The sequence below is a fragment of the Agelaius phoeniceus genome, chromosome 12 (genome assembly GCF_051311805.1).
Source record: "Agelaius phoeniceus isolate bAgePho1 chromosome 12, bAgePho1.hap1, whole genome shotgun sequence".
Taxonomy (NCBI): Eukaryota; Metazoa; Chordata; class Aves; order Passeriformes; family Icteridae; genus Agelaius; species Agelaius phoeniceus.
In genome coordinates this window covers 9,823,537-9,847,626 of record NC_135276.1, presented here as the reverse complement: position 1 = coordinate 9,847,626, position 24,090 = coordinate 9,823,537, and the positions used below count along the sequence as shown (strand labels likewise).

At 40.0% G+C, this 24,090-nt stretch overlaps 1 protein-coding gene across 5 annotated transcripts in view; it reads right to left on the bottom strand.

Moving 5' to 3' along the window:
* The window catches only part of ADCY7 (adenylate cyclase 7), a 60,284-nt gene that overhangs the window by 23,057 nt on the left and 13,137 nt on the right, over window positions 1-24,090 (bottom strand). For 3 of the 5 annotated variants that reach the window (XM_077184987.1, XM_077184988.1, XM_077184989.1), the window contains 7 exons: window positions 19,136-19,288; window positions 9,682-10,226; window positions 7,930-8,130; window positions 5,694-5,855; window positions 4,787-4,936; window positions 2,376-2,524; window positions 1,944-2,055 (listed from right to left, as the gene is read on the bottom strand). In XM_077184987.1, the coding sequence (XP_077041102.1) occupies window positions 1,944-2,055; window positions 2,376-2,524; window positions 4,787-4,936; window positions 5,694-5,855; window positions 7,930-8,130; window positions 9,682-9,852 (945 nt within the window). In that variant the 5' untranslated portion in view covers window positions 9,853-10,226; window positions 19,136-19,288. Of the gene's footprint in view, window positions 1-1,943; window positions 2,056-2,375; window positions 2,525-4,786; window positions 4,937-5,693; window positions 5,856-7,929; window positions 8,131-9,681; window positions 10,227-18,211; window positions 18,244-19,135; window positions 19,289-24,090 lie in introns of all 5 variants that reach the window. The other 2 variants (XM_054640881.2, XM_077184990.1) reach the window with 2 other exon arrangements.

The following is a 24,090-nucleotide window of genomic DNA, read 5'->3' as shown; positions in this document are numbered from 1 at the left end:
GGCAGCCTCATAAATAACAGTACGAGGTGTCATAAAACCTCCCAGCACTGAGGGAAAACTTAGAAATTCAGATGCCCAACCAAAATGGGGTTGTTTTGTTATTTCAAACATGACTGAAGAGGAAGCTGGCACACACTACTGTTTGCTATTGCTAATAAAAATCCCACAATACTAAATAGTAGCAAAAAAAATTTTTCCTAACTGTGCAACAGAGGATACTGCTGCCAGTGTCTGGCAGGAGAGAGCAAAAAGTCTCTGATACTATCTTTTGTGAAGACTTTACTGAAGAATTTTAACTACAGAGGTTGCAAGCAAGCCAGGGCTAATTCTGCAAGGCTGTGTTATGTTTGACTGACGAGCAGAGATGGCTTAATTTGGGCCAGCCAGTAGCTCCAGCTGTTCAACACTACATGCTGTGGGAACACAGTTCCTAAATCAACTGCAAAATCAGCCCAAATATGTGGCAATTTCCCAAACGGAGCTGTTCTCCCTCATCAGTTAAAGCCTTTAGGGAACATCCATCATTCTCCACCTCTTAATCCACCCCAGTGGGCTCTGAGCAGTGCCACAAGTGACAAGCTCAGAGGGATCAGCAGGGAAAACTAGCCCTGGATTAGAGCTGCTGCACTTCAGCATCCAGCTCAGTGTCCAGCCTAGCCATCAATTTTTATTAGGTAAATTGGAGCTTGCAAGATTTGTACATTATGGAAAAGATGACAGAGTACTCCCAGGCAGAACAAAAATAGCACAAAAAAGCAGGAACCTCTTCTCACAGCTCAACCACAGAGTTGCAAAAGACCTTGACTCACTAAATCCAGACATTTCAGTGCAATTTGCATACAGCAGTGAGAAATTAAAACTCATCACTCAAAATCTAGATTTTTTCTATCTTTCTGTCTGCAAAACAGTTACAAAACCTTACCAAGTGTGTATAACCTCAGCTTGTACTTCAGCATTAAAGGAAATTTTGCCATTTGGCAACTAAGATGACATAACTTACTCTGTCTTTATAGCTGCTTCACAACAATACAATTGCAATAGCTAGAGTATAACTTTTATTTCTCAAATAAACATCTGAACACTTCACAGCAACTGAATTCAGATAAATGCAAAAATTAGCCACGTAATTCAGTCAAAAATATTACTAGCATCTTAGTCAGGTTTTAATCAGTGGTATATTTAAGAATTTATTCAATTATATTACAAGGGTTTAATTACATCAATTTCACTCCTCTGCTACATTAATAATTTTAGAGTTTTCCAATTTTTTCTGAATTTTTAGGATTTCACTAACAACACACAAACATGTAGGTGATACAGTCCCTCTAATGTAAGAAATAAAAATCTGAGTTTGTGATTGCTGCAAAAAATTAACCTCAAGCAGCACCTGGAAGTGGTAACAATTCCTGCCAGGCTGAAGGGTCAGTATTGAGGGGATGTCTTAACAGGGACCATTTTAAACTACTCCCCAGCCTTACACTTTTTTGTCAGTATCCATTAGTAACAGGAAGCTTTCTTTAGTTCACTCCTGAGCTAAAGAACTCTCTGCCTGATGCCTCTGAATTTATGAATTTAAGTGTGTGTCTGAGAGTTCTCCACTTGTGGAGTCAAACAAACCTTCCAGCTGAACACAGCAAAGCTCCTCAGTGGAGTTTGTACACAGAACCTCCCACAGCCCTGCTGCAATCACTTACTACCATCAGACAATTTCCTAAATGATACAGATAAACCTCCACACCCAAGAACTGGAATTACAGTAGCAACTTGCTACGTTTCCCATTTTTTATTTACATTTTGTTTTAATGTGATTTTTCCAGTTAGCTTTAAAGCAACAGCAGTCTTGCCTTCCTGACTTTGAGGACTAACACCCAACTGCCTCCTGTGGTGCAAAAAGACTTCTTTTTCCAAAGGCCTTTATCCTACAGCACAAACTGTAAACCTACCTTTGCAATCTGATCAAACTTTCCAAAGAGTTCATTCAGCATTACTACGAGTTCCTTAGGAGAGCAATCACTGGCAAGGCGAGTGAATCCTACGATGTCTGCATAAAGAATGCTAGACAGGAGCAAAAGGAAAAAGCAGGGAAAGTGAAATATGAAGATACATCAATTCCACAGTCAGCATAACTATTGAAATGCACTTAACAGAAAACACCTCCCTCTTTTTTGGGAAACAGCTCCAGCAAAAAGGGTTCGAGTATCTCCTCTGATTTAAAAGACAGCGCATGACTTCAACACATGTTATCTTCCCATAGCAGGAAAGAAGCTCACTTCAGCCTCAAAGTCTGCCTTCAAATTTTAATTTCACTGGACCATATGTACTGATAAGAATCAGAAGTTTAAATCAATACAATTATTTCTGGGGCTTCCACTTACCTAACATTTTGGTGCCTTTTTACATATAGGCTGTGGAAGTTGTTGTCATGCATCTGCCTGTTATCATTAGTTTCCTTCAGTCGCTCAATGATTGCCAACTTCATTTCCATAGAGATATGAGCAGGCAGGATGGATAAAAGCAAATTTTCCTAAAAAGTGGGGAGAGGAATAATTGTGCAAAATTATTAACACAGTAAGTATGAAACTGAAGAATTCTGCTGACTGCAAGAAGGCATTAAGAAAACCAAAATAAAAATGTCTTTATTCAAATAGTTTTTGAGAAATGCATGTCAGGTTTTCCAGAAGACATTTTTACATTGCTGTTCTCCAAATTATTGATTTCACAATTATGTTGCATATTTTTTCTTTTGTTCCTTGTGGCCTAGATGTGACATTCCATTGTAACCATGAAACACACACACAAAAAATGTCAGTATTCAGTACTACATTTTCTGGATAAATTACATTTTATTTTGTCTTCTGATGTCAGTATTATGTTGGCATTGTCTGATAAATGTTCTGTAAAAGCTTATGTTTTGTACCTAACAATCTATTCAGTATTAAAAAAAAATTGTAAATTCTCAAATGCTGGAAAAGCAGCAACAGATACAAAAGTGTCAGCTGCATGCTGCTATAGCTAACCTGAAGCAATGCCACTGAAATGAAGCCTTTTGAACTGAGAGAAACAGACTCCTCCAAACCCACTTCCATTGTTTGACTATTCAGGGCACCTTTTTACACTGGCTCTCACTCAAAAAGCCCATTCTTCAAAGAAGACCCTGGTAAGTTGCTGGGCAGAAGACAATGACAAAAAGAATACTTTGAGTGAGGAAGGGCTCTCCCACCACAGAGATGGAAGAGGAAATGCTGTGTGGAGCAGCTACAAGCAGGAACTTTTTCAGACAATATCAACCGCAAGATTAGCAAATTGTGCAGCCAAGAAAAATGCTAAAGGCTGTCCTTTGGGACCAAGCCCTCATCCCCCTTCCCTGGCTGCCCAACGCAGCCCTGGTCAGGCAGCAGGGAGCTGCCAGGGTTCTTTAACCAGTGCATGCCCCCAGGAAGAAATACCCTGGGATCACAGTGGGAAGAGACAGTCCTTGAGCATCAAGTACTTGTCTGCACAAGGTATGGGCAGCAGCTCAGCTTGAGACTGATGCCAGAACTAGAAACACCTCCTTTCCTTCACCTACTGTTTTGGTACTAGGAGAGTCAGCCCTAGGAAAGAATTTAAACTGACAGACAAATCCCAGGGAATATAACAGGGCCGTTGGGATGCTGACACATCACACAGTGTTCAAGGAAGCAGTGAGGAACCCAGAACTGCAATTCTCACATCGTTTTCACAGAGAAGTGGGTGGCAGAAAGGATACTCAGAATTGCCTGACAAACTGCAGCATGGTTGAAAAGAAAGCCCTCCGTAGACTTAAGCACATTTACACTTCAAACAAGCAACCATAACCATTAAAAACAAACAATCCCGAAACCAAAATCCTGAACACCCATGGAAGTGAGCATATTGCCCAGGAAATGAGAGCACACTGCCTGTGTAAGGTGATCAGAGGCTTCCCCAGCAGCTGCGTGGGGAAATTCTGGCAGGGCTTTCATGCAGATTTGTAATCTCATCTCACAAGATTAGCATCAGAGAACAGATCGCACTAGCAGTGTGGCATTTTCTGCTTCCCGGTTTGATCAGGGCAGTCACTTTTCAGCCTCTTCTTTTTATCTAATAACTGGTGGGCAGAGAACACGATACACATCAGCCTTGTAGAGCACTTCTTAACCCTATTTATACCAGGAAAGGTGCCCCAGTTTCAGCTTTGGTATCCCTCTACAAACCTTCCTCAGTAAGAAATTCATGCTTGTTTATTCTTTGAATACCACTGGAGTTTATGGGAATAAATATTTTAATCTAATATATTATTTCTTTTTCTCCCTTCACATCCAATTTTCTCCTTCTAGCAAAAGAAAAACAGTTTGTGAGACAATAAGATATAAGAATAAATAATACTTTAGAATGCAATGCAAAAAAATGTGACCAAGGGAACCACAAAACTAACTGCTAAAATTACCTTACAAGAAATTTCAGGGCATTAAGGATATGTCCTCTTAAGTTATCTTAGCCAGTCCCAGGAACAGTTTATTCTAGGAAAAAAGGAACTAAAAATGACTGGCAATTACATTCCCGTTACAAATACTGTGATTTTCATGTAGACAAGCCCCAGAAAATAGCTTCCTCCCTTTAACTTCCTTCTTTTGTTACAAATGGCACAACTTCTACTTTTGACACTAGGTGGGTATCTCAAAGATTGGACCAAACCTTTCAACATGGATTAGTCACCAACTTTATGAATTTATGCAGACTTTGGAAATGAAAACAAGCAATTAATAACATGAAGTAGCTCACTCACTTGCTGCCTCTTTTCAATCTTCAGTTTCATTCGGACCTGAATGCACTTTAAGGTGTATCTGTACAAATCCCACGAAGCAACCTGCATTTGGCGTTTGTGAAACGCACCCATCAAGTTGCCACAAAGGAAAATTACAGCATTGGCAAGGAGCTGCACGAGAAGAAAAATATTTACCTGCTGCAGGGCAGTCACTGGTACTTCACTAACACACATATTAGTCCCATAAAACACAGCAAATCCCAGACCATGTCTCATTTCCTCTTACCCCATCCCATAACAAATCATTGTTGCTATTACCCAGGATGGACCTGGCAGAGGTAATCTGACTTTGACAGTCACAATAATGAAACAGAAAATGCTATGCTATCATTCAACGTTTATTTGCAGGCACCAGTGTTTGTTTTGTGGAAAAGCAGTGCACAAACTCCTGCATCAGCATGCTGTGTGGAGCCTGGCACACGCCTGCACCAAGGAGCTGGGTGCTCCTGTTAATGAAGGCACCCTGTTAATGAGTGCTGGAGCCCTGAACACAGCAGGCTGCACTCCCAGCCCCTCTGACACCCCAGGGCAGCAGGGGCCCTTTTGATCCACCCCATGGGCAGTGCCTGGTGAAGGTGGGTAGACCCACCTGAAGGAGCACGGGTTGGGAAGAGTGACTGTGACTAACCTAGGCATGTTTTTAACAGCTTAGTTTAAAAATTAATTTAACAGCCCTGCTTTTTCCACTTAGGCCAGAAAAACAAAATTGCACTGTAGATTTAAAAATTTGCAATTTTACAAAAAGCCCAAGAGTTTTTGGGCCCAAGCTCCAAATCCACAAACTTGAAACATCAATGAAATAGTTATGCCAAAAGCAAAGAGAAGCTTGACTAGAGTATTGCATTATGTAACCAGGTTATTTCCTTACCTGAAATGGAATGCGTTCCTTGTTTCCTTGAGATGTTACACTTACCACAGTTAAAACAACAATGTGGGAGAGAGCAGAAACAACACTAATTATGACAGCACCTCTCATCCCAAAGGGTAGCATGGTATAAACTGTGAAGATTATGAACAGAAAGAATGGCACCTTTGGAAAGAAAAAGAAAAAATAAGAAAAAATCACACATACATGTTATTAAGTAAATGCCAAAAATCACTACAGAAACACGAGCAAAGCAGTGGGATCTTTACTCAATTTAAGGCTGAACAATTAGATATTGATGTTTCAAAAGACAGTAAAAGCCAGAAGGACAGTGGTAGTTCTAAGAGTTTGAGGGATTAACAGTTATAGGTTCATAGACAAGATGGGTTAACATGACATATCACCCATAATTTTTTCACTTGTCCTTGCCCTTTATCCTGAACTTATCCTTTACAGCTGGAGATGCACTTTGGCTGCACTTTGTACTCACACATCAGGAACAGTGTGTTGCAAGGTTAGCAATACTGAATAGAATCAGATTTCTCACCTGTTGGAAGATATTTTTCTAATTTTAACATCACCCAGTCACATGTGTATGTTTGCTTCGTGTTTGATAAAAACCAAAAATCCAACCAATACTTCCTGGTCCTCCCACAAGAGAATAACCTTTATTACCACTAACCATATATTTAGCTGCACACCTTTTATAAAATGCACTACTGAACTGCTCCAGATCAGTGGGAAGGTTTGTAAAATTAAAATTCATATTTATAGACTTGTTACAATTGTCAGCTTATATATATAGGGAAACTAACAGCCCTGATCACAGGAATATATTGCAGCACTCCTGGCTCAGCTCCATCTCATCACAGCAACTAAATTGTGCCATTCCAGACAAGAGCTTCCTTCGAGGAAGTCTCAAGGGCCAGTCTGCCCTTAAATATTTTCCCAGAACAGATAGTTTGACTGGGACAGCAGTAATCAGACAAACAGGCAAATAAAAGATTTCATTCAACAAAAATGTTTTCCCGTGTGTATCTTACTACTTTAACTGGAGTAAAGACATTTTTTCTGCCATAATTGCAACCCTCATCACACAATGTTCTGAATGCTGTGTGATAGTTTTATAAGCACAAGAAAAGGATGGACAAGCAAAGGCCATACCTGCATTTAAACAGTAGCTTTAATTAGTGATAAATTCATAACTTGAGCTGAAATTCTGAAATAAATCTATTCTTTTACAGAGTAGGGCATCCTTATATTTTAGACTTAAAATCAATATGAATGAATTATTACCACATGACAGCACCACATTGGCTTGCAGCATTGAAAGCAGCTAAACCAAATCTTGCTTTGTTACATATTTGCATTTATAGTTCAGATCAATACATTTGAGGGCAGGGGGCGTGGTTCCAAAGGTAATAGGCACTTCCTTAAGTTAAAAAATACTGGACAGCAACTCTAAACATACAGTGCTGGATCCAGGCCATAATACAAATCAGATTTGGGTTGTTTAACTGATAATTGATATCTTTCTTTATTCAAATAAAGAAGGGAAGGGGCAGAGCTCATAAAACAAGATAAAAAGTCATTTTCATTTAATTAAAGCTCTTCTGCTTGCATTCTGAGATCTTAGGAGGAGTTTCCTACAAATTATGATATTTTTGGCTTCATGAAATCACCCATCTTCTGATCAGAGATAGCAAGCAACAAAGTTTAGCCACACCCAGCAATGCCAGGATGTGTCATTAATCCTTATTGTTCACTTCACCTCTCACACTGACTTAAAAACCTGCTCCCTAGGGCACACCCAGCTCTGGAGTCCTTTATACATTTCTTGAACACTTCTCTGACCCAAATAAGTTAACAAAGCAAGTATTATTAACAAAACAAAAAACAAAAAAAAAAAATCAGAGATGAATTCATAGTAATTAAGATTTAGTAAAAATCCTAAAAAATCCAATTTAATTACAAAAATCCAATTCACTACTAAAGATGCAATTCCCACATAGGTTTATGCAATTATCCAATTTTTTCACTGAAATGTATTTTCACTATAATCCAGAATGCCAACTACAATTTACTGCCACAAATCAGTGAAGCCAGTTTTTAGAAGTTAACCTAAATCTCAGAAGAGTTATTACACAGTTACAACATCCTGAAAGACTGAAGCACAGAAAAACATCCCCAGCTGACCACCAGCCCTATGCAAGTACCTGAATGAGCACAGCAGACCCACCTGCTCCCACAGCTGATAATCACTCCCCGTTTCAAAGAGGGAAACGTATCCCACGGTGAGGAAGCAGAGCCAGGCCACGAGGCCGAAGAGCGCCAGGCAGCGGCGGAGCAGGGACTCCATGCAGAGCAGCAGGTACGTGAGCGCAAACACCGCCAGGGCCGCGCACACCGCCACCAGGAACGGCAGGTGGGAGCGAGCTTCCTGCAAGGCAAAACTGGATTACAGCTGCTACAAATGTCCCTTCAGAAAAAGGAAAAATGCAAATGTTCCCGTCAGGAAAAGGAAAATCTATACTGCCCTGGAAACAGCTTGGACGCCTTTGAAATAAGTTAACCTGGGTTTTTAAGTAGACTAGCTGTGGCAGCATGAATGCTTTCTGATAGTCACACATACAGAGCAAATATAATAAATACTATTATAGGCACTCATTCTACCTTGTTGCCCTGTTCTTCTAAGCCTTCTGATGTTTACATTTTTGTAATGGAGTTTCTCACGCATTTCTCATGTAAATAATGATTGTTTTGCATTCCTTTCTGGAGGAGGAGAAAATTGATGGACTCTTGGTTTAACCAGTGTAGCTAGAGAGGTAGCAATTTCATCCCCCAATCCATGGTCACTTTTGAAAGTCTGTAAATATTGGAGTTTGGAAATAAACTGCCCTCTTCTTGCCTTGGACATCTCAGCTTGTGCGCGTCATTCATTTTGTGTCCTATTGAGACACTACCCCAGCTCCACTGCTGCTGCTTTCCAAACTAGCTTAAAAGGCAAACCCCAAACCACTAACTTCTAACTACACTGTGTCTATAATGCAGATGTACCCAAAGAAATGGATTTAGAGTTCAAACTCTGCTGAAGAGGAGTGTAACAGTGCTCTAATTTTCACAGAAGATAAATTGTTTAAAATAGTATTCCTGCTTTTCTTCCCTTCCTAAGAAATAAAAGGGATACAATTGCAATTGGTAAGATTTGATTTGCTGCTAAAGAGAGACTTGAAGACTCTTTATCATAAAGTTGTTTGGAAAGCAGAGTTAAAAGGCAATGAAGGATTATAACAGCTACTTTACTACCTTTTTACATCATTATCTTTAAATCAACTCCTCTTCTTACCAGCTGTCAACTGGGCTTGTACAACAATAAATTTCTTTATAAAAAATCAAATTACACTACATAACAAAAAAATCTTTAAGCTGCATCTTTTCTATGCCTATAGGACCACCACTCTTTGCTAACTAAATATTGATTCCATGGATAACCCATTGTACTGGGAGGTTCCTGTTGTGTTTTTAATAACAAAAAAAAAAAATTAAAAAAGGAAATTAACTATCTGCAAATCTTTTAAGAAAAAAAATCACCTCAGGAATAACCTGATGAAAAACCAACAAGTCACTGTAATATGAGAAATGCAGGACATTTTAACTTCTGTTCTTGCTCCTTCCTTGGCCCTTTTAGTACTTACTATCATAGCTAGCATTCAATAGAGATTCAATAGAGATCAGGATTTGTTCCTAATGTATAGAAAGGAAAAAAATTCCTTATAGTAATTGTGCAGGTGCCTGACAATCTCTCCTCTCTTCCCATCTGTTTCAAAATCATACACAGTAATACATGCACAGTTACTTGATATCTTTCAGCACTGCAACTTTGACACCATGTGGCTCAAAATATTATATAGCCAAAAAGATTCAGTGTGCTGTCAGAGCAACTCCTTATCCTCTCTGCAAAACTGAACACACACAAAAGAAGTTTACTCACAGCAGTAATGAAGAAGATGATGATTAGAGTAGTCCAGAAGAGGATGGCGATGAAGAGCAGCAGCAGCAGGAGGGGATGCTGCTGGCTGGTGTAGCGGTACTTCTCGTAGAGCGGGTCTGATATCCTGCCCTCATCACCCTCGTTGAAGAAGTATTTCCCTTTAGCTGGCATCTTCTCCCAGGCTGGCTGCTATTTCTGCTATTTCTCTCAGTTCCCAGTGCACACAATGACACAACTGAAGCCACTGCTTCAAAGAGAAGTTTTGTCGTTTGGCTGCTGCCTCTGTGATCTTCAGGCACACTGAGTAACCCACATTCTCTGATTTTACATCTCATGAGCAGTGACTTCAGATTCCCAATGCAATCAAAAGCAAGAATTAGCCTCCCCAAAACCACAGGCAATTCATCATCAGCACTAAGCATGAAGCTCCAGGTCAACTTGCATTGGTGCAGACAGGTGTTTTTGGCATGAGGTTTTTTTAATTATTACTTTGCAAGTCTCAAACTCCTTTCCATAAGCTTGAATCTCACTTCCTGGGATGAATCCTGCAGAGAGACAGGATTAATAAATTCATAGTTAATCATACACAATGTTCCCCAGGGGGGAGGGAATAAAAACAGTTGATTCCTTAAACTTTCCGTGAACTTTCCACCTGCATGCTGTGACCAGTGAGCAAGAGCAGCGTGCTGCTGGTGGGAGGGAGCCCAGGAGCCTCATGCGTGGGCAGCACTCCCCAAGGGCTGCTCTGCTCAAACATTTTCATGTACAAGAGTGCTACATGGGGCTTTTTCCTCCTGGCAAGCGACACTGCTCCTGTGAGCGTGTAACTGAATGCCCACAGCTCTTTGGAAGTTGAGTGCATCTGTGTGTGTGTGTATAATCTTCAATCACAATACACTTGGTATTCTTTCTCAAAACATGCATCTTAAAAATTAAGAAATCCTCTTTTATTAATTTCAGACTTTAATTAAGGCATAGAAAAATGAGAAAAGAATACAGCTGTCCAAGCCAAAATTCATTAAACTTTTATTTAAAGATACTTAACATCTAGTTCTGTACATTTCATTCCACTTTAAGTAATGCTGTTTCCAAAGCAATACACGTGTTCTGCTAACAATGAACATTAAGGAATAAACTGTATTGTTCATTTCTAATGACCAGTGTTTTTCAAATAGGTTCATTAATATAGTTCATTCAATGCCAAGAGCCATAAAAAAGAAGCACAGGGATGTGATGGAGGGAAGCATGAAAAACAGGATTTTGTAAGTCTTATTAAAACTTGACAACAGGACCACAGCTTCTTTGCCACTTGACCGCTGTCACCATGGTGCCCAAGGCCATTGCTCCAGGGAGAAAGAACACACTAAACCTCACTTCTTTTTTTTCCTCAGAAAAGCCAAATCCCAGCCAGTTACTTTCAAAAACCAAATGCTTAACTGCACACATTCGGACTGCTTTCACACTAAAAGCAGGAAAAAGTTTCAGAAACCATAGTGAGAAATTCTGCCTCTGGTAAATAGAGCCAAACACTAACATCCTATCCAGTTATTAATGATCAAGCAGGCAAAACCAGATATATCAACAGTGAGACTGAACCAAAAAAAAAAAAAGGGTACTTTTGCAAAATGAGAAACTAGAACTTCTTTCTAGTACCCCCCAAACTTGGATTAATCACAAAAAAACCCCATATTGCATCACTCTTACTCAGTAATACCCAGAATAAACTGACATATATATGAACATATCAATATGTATAATAAACAAATAAAATTGAATCTTTCCCATTTATAGTTAATGGTATAGCTAATGTCTCACCTGTACTGGTTATTACTGAGTTCTTCATCATAATTAAAGTCCTCCCAGTTTTCACTCTAAAAAATTCTTTTGGTACTCACATCATTTGCATGTGCATAATAATGCTCTTGAAAAGAAGCGTGAATCTCAGAAACCACTGACACTTAAAGGAGAGATGAAGAAGAAACTGAAACATTTGCATCATGTTTTACTGCATTTTCCAAGTCAAAGGTAACTGCACAATTACTTCACTTGGGTGTAAGCCAGTTTTTCCTGAAGAAGAAACTCTCAGAAAGTGTGCACAGGGGCAAGTATTTCAATCTGAATTTGTCTTTCAGTAACAAAGACAGCACACTCCAGACAGTGGGAAGGTTTGGCCTCTGATGCAGCAGAGAGGCAGACAGCTCATGAAACATCCTGAGGAAATCCTTTACCATGGGGCTGGGGTGCAGGAACTCATTCTGCCTGATGTGAGCAACTGCATGAAGAGATGACAGGCTTGCTGTCCCAGTTCCTTCTAAAAGTGTATTTCAGATCAAAAACAATGAAGATCATCTTTAATATACTTCCAGAAATATGATTTTAGTGGTAATTTTTATTATATAGATGTATTTTGTGAGGGAACAATTTTTCCAATTAGCAGAATCCATTTTCAAAAAATAACTATTAATTGCTAAGAAGCAATACATTCACAAATATGTGGAACAAATTATCCTGTCTTGGGCTACTTTAATATTAAAGTCCAGGAAAAATTACTTCACAGCTTGCTTTCTGTAACTTCTCCTGACTATGTGAATGAAAAAACAGTACCAAGAACTACATCTATTCTACAGGATTATACTGGGTGGCTGTGGTTCAGTTATCTGATGCTCAAAAAATGAAAAATGGGTGCAGTGTCAGCTTGGCACTCTCTCTGAATATTATTGAAGAGTTTTACAGGACAGAAGATTGAAGAGACATGTCTTTTCAATAGCCTAACCCATTTTAATTATAAAGAGATTGATATCTCATTGATTTGTTTCTTCCTGGCTGATCTCTGTAGATATGCACTGCAAGTAATTATGAATGACCCCTGGGTCATACAATTTTCTTCTCAGAACTCTACCAGGCAAAGAAGCTCCCCAACAGTACTTTATTGATTTACCAAGAACCCATAATGCACCACATAAATGCTACTTTGAGGTGAATAATTCCACTCCAAATTAGTTTCAATTTGCATCCCATGTCCCACTGACACTACCACCTCCCTTTTAAAAAAGTCCCCACTTTTTGTGTCTTTCCTCTTTTGAATTTTTCCATCAATCTTTTGGAAATGTAGAAGGTAGATTTGAGAGAGAGAAAAAGATTCTATCGTGGGTGGTGTCACACACTGGGGAAAACATCAACTCAACATGCTTCTGTTTATACATTTAAGGATCATGTGATCACTGTGCATCACAGCATCACTTTTACTCTTTTTGGTCGTTGTTCCTGGAAGATTTGCTGTTATGACACACCAGGAGAGGTGTAACCCTGAAACAGCAGCAGGCCACAAAAACCAAAGAACACTCCCAGAAGCACCGGTGGCAAACACACTGAGCCAAACAGGGACTGGATCTGGGTTGCTGCCATAAAGCCACAGAGCTCTGATCAGCAGCTTATCAAGAAAAAGCCTCATTTCTTTAGAGGCCTTAATTGTGTTTGGATGAAAAAGAGAAGGAATTGTCACCCAGGTCAGGATCTACAAGAAGCAGCCCTGTCACTGTGGGTTAGAAACTGCACTGAGAGCCTATGGGAGCAACCACCAAACACACCAATATGATTTAGTCACATCTGTGTGAGCTTCATTTGCAAGCCAATTAACATGAAGAATTTTTGCCCAGTGAATATGTAAGAACATTGGATATGTGAGAGGTAAAAAAACTGGACAACAGAATACCTTCCAGAAAATGAACCAAAACACCTATTACCTTCCAAACCCCCTGTGTTTCAGTGGGAACAAGGATGTGCTCAGGTTCAGCACCAGAACCTCTTCTAGGTAGAGTGCTGGGCAAGACCTAACAAAAGCACAGCCACCTTTCACCTGCAACCAAAAAAGACAATATTTCTATCTCCCACAAATCTAGGTATTGTCCTATGCTTTCCTCCCCTTAGATGGGAACTTTCAAGCACTGCTAAACTCTCCAGTCTCCTACTGACACAAAAATACAAAAAGCAATTATTATTTCATTAGCCTACCAGGCTTGGACTGAGGCTCTTTTATTCTCCCAGGCTAGTTAAAACTCTCCACCAGGCTTTTTGTCAATCTACCACATTTTCTGAAGACCTGGCTGAAGACACACACCATTTCTGAAGGCTCAACAGCTGCAGAATAGCATGGTCTGTACAGAGCCTGTAGAGCCCAAGTGTTTTAAAGAACACACACCAGCCCAAGGGCGTTGATGCATGGGGTAATTTCAGCCCCTTCCTCCCCAGAAATTGTCTGCATGGAGCAGTGTGAGAGCATCTGGGGGAGGGAAATGGGGAGAGCATCCAAGACGTGGAGAGAGCAGAGCACAGAGCACATCCCAGGGAGATCTCTGGAGCTCTGGCACAAAGAGCAGCCCTGCCCTCAGCACTGCACAGTGGAGCAACAGAAAGAATGACAGAAGTCAGACTGATAACAACAGAACAGCTCTTGGGATGGCTTCTTTCACTCTCTGCACCCTCCTCCCACCCTCTCACTCACACACCAGGATGGACAGACAGCCAGTGATCACATCCTATTCCCTCTCTCTTGGGAGAATTATTCACAGCAGCTCCTGACCAAGTTAAAGCCTTTCCAAACAGAATCCAAGCATGTTGGAGTTCTGATTTTAATTTCAAAACTCCTGATATATACACAAGTGAACACAGCCACAGTAACCACCTGGATAATTTATCAAGTATTTTTCCTCTTAGTTGTTCATTTGCCAAGAACTCAAGACTTGATCACCCAGAGCTGCCTGGTTACCAAAGAGCAGTGTCTGAAATATTAAAGCAAACCCTAATAGCAAGAACCAAATGAATCTATATAAATTGCCTTATTCCTCTCAATAACTTCTGTATAAAAGCAAGTAGAACCACTTTTTTATCCTTAACTACAACAGAACCAGGCAGACATTACAGTTTTGATTTCCATTCCATCTTTTGTTTCACACAAATAACAACAGTGTTTCTGAAATTACTTTAGCAATTTCCATGACAAGAATGATTGCTGACTCTAATTACCCATTAGCAGATACTAAAAGGGAATCAGGAATCTATAAACACGCAATAGAATAATTGAAGGAAATTAGTGGATGAATTATGAATCTCAGGCAAAAATAATCTCCAGCCTAGCAGACTCCATGACTAGTTCAGTCTAGGAAACGAACTTTAGCAATCTGAACATACAGCACAGGAAATACCATTCATGTTAAAGACAGCACTTCTTCCTTTTAGACTTTGCTTTCAAACACTAGCCTGCAGCCACCTTAGCTTCTTCTACCCATAAAAAAATACTGAGTGGAGAGCAGGTGTGTTTTTAATGATCTGTCTGCTAGCAGTGAGCTTCTCTACAGAGGCAAACCTTTTTTTGTACATATTTTGAAGTTTTTCATGTGAAATTTCACCTTCCTTAGTTACATTTAATTGTTGAAGGACTTCTGCAATACAGAAAAAAAAATCTTACCTATATTCACCTTCCATTTTCTCACAAAGAGTGAGCATACTTCAACACAACAGCACTCAGAACTATATTTACATTAAAACACCAAATCAATACAAAAAGTAGTCTGTCATTTAAAAAAAAATACCCCATGACATATCAGAGCAATCAGTGACACTACATCACTTAGGGTTTGCCCTTGAACGTTGAAAGCCACAGCAATGATAGTGTTAAATGTGCTGCAAAGAAAGCAGTGAAAAAGAACTTTTTAATTCACATTCTTATTTCAGTAGATTGCTTCTTCTCATAATATTTGTTCTCCAGTGCTATTTAAAGTAGGAATAAGTAACGAGCTGTTTAATTTGGAAACAGTTTTTCAGTCTCTTGTACAAGTGGAAGATGTGAAATAACAGAGGCTGTGGTTTCATAAGCACCACCAGCCAGCTCTGGCCAGTCAGAGGAGGAGGAGGAGGAGGAGGAGGTCTCACCCAGCCAGAGCCCCCGTCCTGTCCCAGGCCCTGCACCAAGCTCCTGCTGGGCTCTCTGCAGAGCCCACTCACCACACAGCATGGAAAGCCAGCTTGGGCAGGTTACTTCCCTGTGGGGTGGGGGAGTGCAGCAGGTAGCAGAGGCACAGATGAGCTCCACAGCTGGCCCTGGGTTTGGAAAGGAAAAGCAAACCACAAGTAGGAAAGCAAGCACAGCAGTGAGCTCTTAAACTGACTCATCACTTCTCACAGGTCCACAGCCTAAGGAAAGAACACAAAGAATACCACTGCTAAAGCTGGGGGCAGGGGAAGGGTGCTTGTTGCTCATTTTTAAATACCACTATTATTACAGGATGTGCTTTGAAGAAAAAGAGTACAGTCACAGAAAAAAAACCCCTGTGCTACTGATCCTGGTAGGACAGAAAATGGTGACAGAGTATGGTTCAGAAAACCTACTGGTAATTTAAGACCAGCTCACAAACTAAGTCAGTAAAAAAGAAAGAAGAGTCCATATAACCAGACTGCTGCAACTGAACTACACAGAACAGTTTACTACTGTTCTAAGGAACTTTTTTTGAGAAAACACATAATGGTTCAACCAACAAATCTATTAAGCCTTATAATTAAGTGCTGGGTCTGGCTCAGCAGGGTGGGGGAGGAAGCAGCCCTTGTATAATACAGGTTTTCATAAGCAGCAAACTCCAGGGTGTAAAAAGATACATCACACCAGAGGGGAATTGAGCTGTGCTTTGCATCTTTCAAAACCAAGGTGTGTGATTATTTCTTGACTTCCCGACCCCCTGTCACATCTTACAGATAGACTTTTTGACTTTAGCTGATCTAAAATTGAACTTACCACTGCACAAGTCAATATTCCCCTTACACTTTCAGTTTTCATATCTATTTAAAATTCATGTCTTTGAACACACTGTCCTCAGAAGCCAGAATAGCTTTTCATTGAGTAATTTCAGTTTAGTTAGGTCAAAAGCAGTGTGCTTGTGCCATTACTGAAAGTACTAAAACCTGTAATGTTGAGCTACATAAACTGCAGAAAAACCCCTAAAACACAGAGCAATAAACTTCAACACCATGCAGAAAAATATTTTCAGCTAAGACAGCAACAGGGACAGAGTCTCTGTGTGTCTAAGCCCCAATAATTTCTACAAGAATATCCCTGATTTCCACAGAAAGTGAAACTCCTGACATTTTCAGAAGATCTGTTTTTTAAGGAAAAAAAAAAAAGGCATCACACTAGGTAATACTGAGCCTTTACTGAAATCAGCAATAAAACAAAAATTCAAGAAAGATGTGTTTGAATGGTCTTTTTTTTTTCAGGCATTATCTCATTTAGGTTACAGAATTATAACAAATAGCAAACAAAAAGCTCAGGCTCACAAGATTTCTAAGCTCAATATAATTAATTACACCTAGAGTGAATTCTCTGTCAGCTGTTTGGCAAAATTTTGAATATGCCTCAGATAATCTATTTCAATAAAGCAGTGAAGAAGCAGAGATGTGGCAGAGTCAGAGTACCAGGGTGTAACTGGAATCTTCTATCACTAGATAGCACAGATATGCAAAAAGTAAAAAATCACAAAATATTTTTTAAAAATCACTGTGAACAAGAGAGTAATGGGTATCACACATTGCTCTCATTTTTTTCCTGTCCCACAAAGTTATTTGAGGGGAATGTACAGTTCAATACAGAAACCCAGTACTATTTACCCATGTCTAGGGTAAATAGTGTATTTGCACAGAGCAGGTGCAATCACAATATGACAGGGAGAAGGCAGGAAAAAGATAACACCTGCCCTGAGTAAGATAAGAAATCACTTCCCATTTCAGTCAAGTCCATCCAAAACCAGTAAAACAGAGAAGGAGGCTCCTCTCTCTCCTACCTACAATATTCCCACCCCACTGAAGTGACTAGAAATACAAACTGGGATCTGAAATTCAAACAATGCATTGATATAACAACAACTTTGTTTGTCCCAGTCTCTAATTTTTACAAAGTATTTTTTTAAAATGTTTTTGTCAAACATGGTTGTTTCTAGCTGAATTTCTGCTTACTCACCTCTCTCAGCCCAAGAGATGGACACAGTAAGAATGTGACTGTGCCTCAGAACCTGGAGCAGGGCCCTGCAGGGTGCTCCTGCAGCACAAATATTTTTGTTAATGTATAAAATGTCCTTTACTAAACCAAAGTCTTCATACTATTTAAGGAAGAAGGGGGAAGGTAAGGAGACATTAAATTTAATCCCCCTTTATTTAATGGCGATTACTTCAAGACTAAGTCCTATCAAATACCTGTTTTAAAAATCTTATTTCTCTATACTATTCAGTACAGGGGAATTTTAACATTCCCCAAACTAACCATGCAACATTTGTTACACCACCACATCCGTACTTCACAGCCAAAAAACCTAAAAGTAACACTTGCAATAAGGAAGTTCCCTCCCTTGGAGGTTAAATACTAAAAACACCACCAAAGAGACAGATATTTCTGATGGAAGCATTATTTCTAGAATCATACCCAACCTCAGGACACAAAGCTGTCAAACACCCACATTTCTTTTTTAGAAACTGTTCCAAAATGCAGTACCTGGTTTTGGAAAGGTCCTTTGTGGAGTCATTCTGAAATAAAACAATGATAAATCACTGAAAACCTCAGATATCTTCTATTTTCAGTCTCACTTGATAGCAACACACTAAAAAAATGTTCAGAGTTGTACACATATTTTTCATTGATGCAGGCAAAGGGCCACAGGAGCCAAACATTCACAAGGGCCTGGTAAGGTGCTTTGGATCACAAAGAGAGAACCATGAGAAGCAGTGAGAGCTTTCCAGTGACAACCAACATGCTTCAGGGAATTTTGTTTCCACACTAAGTTTTGATTGTCTACTAAGATACTAAAATGTCTGAACACAGATCTAATCACAATCACTCTTCTTGTTTCATCTTATCTTTCATCTTGCCATTTCCAAAGATTTGTTTGACAGCCAGCCCTGCCAAACCATCCCCAATGCCAAGAGGCCACTGGAAACTTGCACCATGCAAAGCACTGACTCACCAGGGGAAACAGGGATATCTCACCTGGCACAGCTAAAACAAAGCACGCACTTGTAAATTAAATTCTCCTGAAGCAGCTTTATCCTTTGGATTTGCTGATACTAAAGCCAGTTAATGAGTATTAAAGCAGAACTAGTTAATTCCAGACCTGAAACAATACCACAGACACGGCAAATCTTCAGGAAGTGGCAAAAGTCACCTCTCCAAACAGCCTGCAGCTGGTGCCTCACGGCTCCAGGAGGTTTCCAGAAGCACCTTCCAAACTGAGGCCTCTCTAACACCGAGTGAAGGCTGCCCTGCTCAGTGCCAGCCAGCCCCAGGGCTGGGTGCTCACCCACCCCAGCAGCACTGAGAAAGCATTTCCACCTGCTCTGCAGTGCTGAGCTGTGCACAGCAGACTATCCAGGCTTTTATTTACTGGGACCTCTAACAAAAACATGCTTGTTGTTTGCTTACCATTACAGGCCACAGGATTCGTTGGCAAAATCCATATTTCTCCACTCCATCATGGTCTGTTCCATTATTTTGAAATTCCTACAGGAGAGTGAATGCAGTCCACTCAGGTTAAATCCTTGACACTAAATCTTTTGATGTACCACACATGGGAACCTGCAACAAGACAGGGAATCTTTACTCCAAGGACCACGGTAGGCATTAATAATGCTTTATTTCTTCCCTCCATAGTTAAAGGAAGAAAAATCTACTCTATCTCCATCATACATTTTATGAACCTTTACTCAGACAATCAGTAGAAGAAAAAGTATTTAACTGTATTGTGACATGAATATAACCTGATTGAAACAATCACAGCTGGAAATGTCTAAGAAGGCTCAAGAGTGATGAGAGGCATTGTCTTTATGCTAACTGATCCCAAAGTTTTTTCAAGCAAGGCCTGCATGACAGCAAAGGGAACTCTGCTAAAATAGGATACGAATGTTTTAATGACTTTCACAGCATCATAGATAATGAAAGTTCTACTTTTCCAGTGAGTTTTGTTACACATAAGACCAAATAGCAGCAATTAAAAAAAAAACCACTCCATAAAAGATAACTTAAATTAAAAACTATATAATTAAAAACAATTTAAAATATTGCAGATCAGCAAATATGACAATATGGCAGGAAAGCAGCTGGAAAAAAATCCCAAAAGCACACGAGCAAACATTCCTTCCCTGGACCTTATAACTCTGGATAGAGACTTGTCTAGTGCTAGTGTGGAAATGAAGAGATTCTGACACTAAATCTGCTTGTCTTGGAGTACCAAAGGGCAGAAGTGCATATTCCTAGGATGCTGTGAGCAGAAAACTGTGTCTCCAGTTAGGCAGATGACAAAGACATGGTTAAGTATCATCCTTGAACCCAGTGCACCAGGTGTCTGGTAGGGGAATTCATATCACACATAACAGCTCCTGGCTTTGTCTCACTCTCTTCCTGCTTCATCCTCTTTATACACAATCTGGGAACAGCTCTTCAGATGTGAGAAAATGCCAAAGTTCAACACCTCAGCATAGTACCAGGCTCTGGCAAAAGCCCTGGCTCCTCACTGTTCCTTGTTGGAATCCAGTGCACACTCACCAGGGGCACAAACCAAGAGGAGTAAATGGTTACACAGAAATGTTGAAACAATGACCCAAAGAAAGGCCCAGAGCAGGAAATCAGAATTAAGATGGCACTGAGGAGTCTGATTCAAGTTAAACAGCTGTGCTGGAAAGAGAAAGTATCAGCATCTACATCACTGCTCATCCCAAAGCTCTGTCCCCAGGGGCCCACTCTGGAAAGCAGAAGGCAAAGGAAACTGCCAAATAATCTGGCACAAAATCAGAGTGGATGCAAAGTATTTTATCACAACAAGAACTGAAGTAAATCTACTGCCATTTTCTGTTAATTTTTGCTAAAATATACAAACTACTTGAACCACCACTCAATATAGGCACTCCACTCTCTCACAGTGGGTTAAATGTCCAGCCCATACCTAAGTCCTGGGACAGCTGTGGCCATTTCCTTTAGATTTAGCTGTACCTAGCCAAGACCTACATGCATCAGCATTCATAAAAGTTGGGTGAAAGATGGAAAAGATTGTTATGTAAAAGGTCAAAACCCTGACAAAGGCTTTTGGGAGCCTTGGAGAGAGATGAGAAGAAAAGCCACAGGAGATCTCAGAGAACTCATCTGAAAAGGCAGATATGAATCTGCTGTGTCTGTGCATGCGTAACAGCAGATAAAAATAAGACTTTGTTAAACCTGTTACATGTACAATTGGAATGCCTAAATAGGCTGCTGCTTTACTTTCACTGTGTCACGTATCCAGTAGTAAGGATGAGTCTCTGATAATCACAAGAGATACCTTGTGTTCCTTTGAAATGGAGCAGTGTCATGTGGAGAGCAGCACATGGGGAGGATGCTGAATAGTTAGAGCATCCCAGAAATATCAGAGTGCCTTTTAGAAAAATAAACTGTGACAGTTTTTAAAAATCACCCCATGTTAATGAAGGTGCTTAGTTGTAATTCATACTCATAACACACCTTAGAGAATTACAATGCAATTTAGAGAATTAATATAATGACTATACCAAGCTGACAGTTTCATTGACTTCAACTTTTTTTCTTTTTTAAAGCTATGCCTAAAAACATTATTTTGTCCAGAGCCCCTGATAAACAGTTGTATGCAAGATTCCTTTTAGTTACAGAGGGATGAAGGTGCTGCTCCCTAGAAGTGTCCTCAGGATCAGGTCAGGGGATATTCCTGTCCTACACAGAAATTATAAACAAAGATAATGCACAGGAGAAATACTTCACATCAAAATGTAAAGAGAAGAGAGTTAAAAAAGAAGAAGGTTCTGTCTCTATTTGTAACTGAAGTTCCTCAGAGGCACAGAGACCAGTCTGCTGATAAGCAGCAAGTTTCCGGCAGTAAAGTGATACACAAAGTGCTTGGAGCCAATTTTTGATCTGCAAGACAGACAAGCCTCTCTGCATTCAACACTCACCACAGGCACCTATTTCCCTAGCAACAGCTTGTGGGGCGCTTTCATTTTGACTGAAGAACATTTAACCAGTTACATTATGAGCCCTGCACCTTGCTGCTACAGCAGCAGTTGCTTTTCACACCTACCAAATTGTTCTTTGTGTGGCAGTGAGCTGCTGGATCAATGCTGCACCTGCAGCACAGATTTGCTTTACCATTTTTTGGTGGTTTGGGTTTTTTTTTTTGTTGTTTTTTTGACTATCTGAACTTTATCAAGCTAAAACTGGTCAAAAGTGAAAATAAAAACCCAAAACCTTACAGTATAAAAAAGATAACTTAGTTACTTTGTAACACCCCTATTACCTTCCAGATGTTTCCTTTGTTTGGAGTATTAGAGTACAGAGAAGAGCACAACAACAGTTGTGTATGTAACAAGTGCAGTCCTTGATTAATGTTAGGGAGACTTAACCAAAGGAGACAAAAAATATACCAAAATAAAAATGCCACATCAACTATTCACCATCAGATCAAATGGCATAATAAGATTTTTTAAAAAGTGCCAACAATTGAGAAATTACAATCTAGGAAGTAACAATTCAAAACTAAGAAAAAGTAATATCTTTCAATGAGAATGTAATTGAACTACACAACTCATCCATCCCAAGTTTATCTTTAGATGCTAAGGAAGGAAAAAACAAATTTTCATTAATACTATGCCTCAACAAAATACAAACTACTAATGGCCATAAGCCATAGCCTAAAGATCCAACCTGCTGGTAGTTTATTAAAGACAACCCTGATTCACAGAGCTTGCATTCTGCACAGAGCCCCGAGGAGAAAGGCAGCAGCTACACGCACGGGAAGTGCTCAGTCAAACCCATGCTATGAAGCACCTCAGGAGCAGGTCTGGGGAGAGCAGCCAAAGTTGAGAGTTCACTGTCAATTCCTCCCTGGTAGATCAGGGAGCTCCTGTAGAAGCACAAATCACCCATTTAATTAGTGTCAGCCATTCAAAATTACTTCTAACTCTCACTGAAGTTGTTCAGCACAATTTAAGAGCAGGCCTGAGAGTCAACTATTGCCAAAAGCACAAGAACATTATTTCAATAACCACATCCTGCAGTTAAAACACAGTAAATTCCAGAGCTATTTTTCTCCCTTGTAATCCCATATTTCCATCTTGTGAAAATACAAATTCTCAAAACCTTCTGAAGCCCTTAGCCCCTGTGTGAGAAGGACAGCTGATGTGTTTAAAGGAAAGAACTCAAATTCATTTCTTTCCTCCCTCCTATGGATTTTCTCCTGGCAGACTCCAAGTGTGTGGTATCCCCTTTCTTCTCTCCTAAAGGAACTGACCTAATACCAATATCCACCCACAAAAGGTGCAAACAAAATAAAAGAATATTCACAAGACATTTTAGGAATATTTCCAAGGAATAGTTCCAAGCTTATAAGATGCAGATAATTTTGGACTATAAAAAGTTATTACAGCAAACATCTTTGCTGGCACTTAAATATTTGCTGGACTTTATTCTCATGCTTCCAGAAACATAATTCCTGGAGGAGAATGTCTGTTCAGCTGTGGCAGGAAGCACAATGCTGGGCTTTAAATATCACATAAAATAATAATTAAGTTATTGTGTAATAGCATTATATTTTCAAAAATAAATATATAATTAGATAAGAATGCATAATGTTGAGGATAGCAGAATGCCCATGCTTCAGCTCCCACTGTCAGACATGGTGGTTACAAAAACAACACAGCAACCAGAGCTGTAAATTCACTTACAGAAACTCGGGGGGATCCCTTAACACCAGCTTTTCAGCAGCAAATGGAATCAGCCCCTCTGAGCAATGGTGTGACAGAACAGGGGATGGAATCACGAGGTTCCTTTCATCCCTTTCACGTGGCTGAAACACCAGCAGTGTTTCTGAGGTGCAGCTGAAGCTGTCACTGCCTTTTTGCCCAGGTACAGATGGGTACCTGCCAGAGCAGCAAACCTGACACACAGGGGGGCCCACGTGTGGAACAGGAGGTGTCTGGGATGTGCTCAGCTGCAAACAGCTTCACACCATTCATAAATCACCATCCTCCCTACACACAGGGTTTAGGTCAGTTTAATGAACTGAAACAAGAAGTTTTGCTGTTCATTTTAAAGAAATAAAATTATCACAGATCCTGGTTCTGGCTCCACAATTGGGGTGTCTACAGTAATATTTGCTCAGCAAGTTTCTCCTCCTCTTCCCTCTTCCTCCCCACCACTTATTCCTATCTTGTTCCCACACCATTCTTTCAGTATGTGCATGCCACTGTTTCTAGGACTACAGACCAACACAAAAATAATCATTTGTCTCTCCTAGGTTTTGTTCCTTTCTGCCCAAGAGGCAGACAGGATCAGTGATGGTGCACAGCAGCTTGGAGGGCAGCTCAGCCAGCACAGCTGAG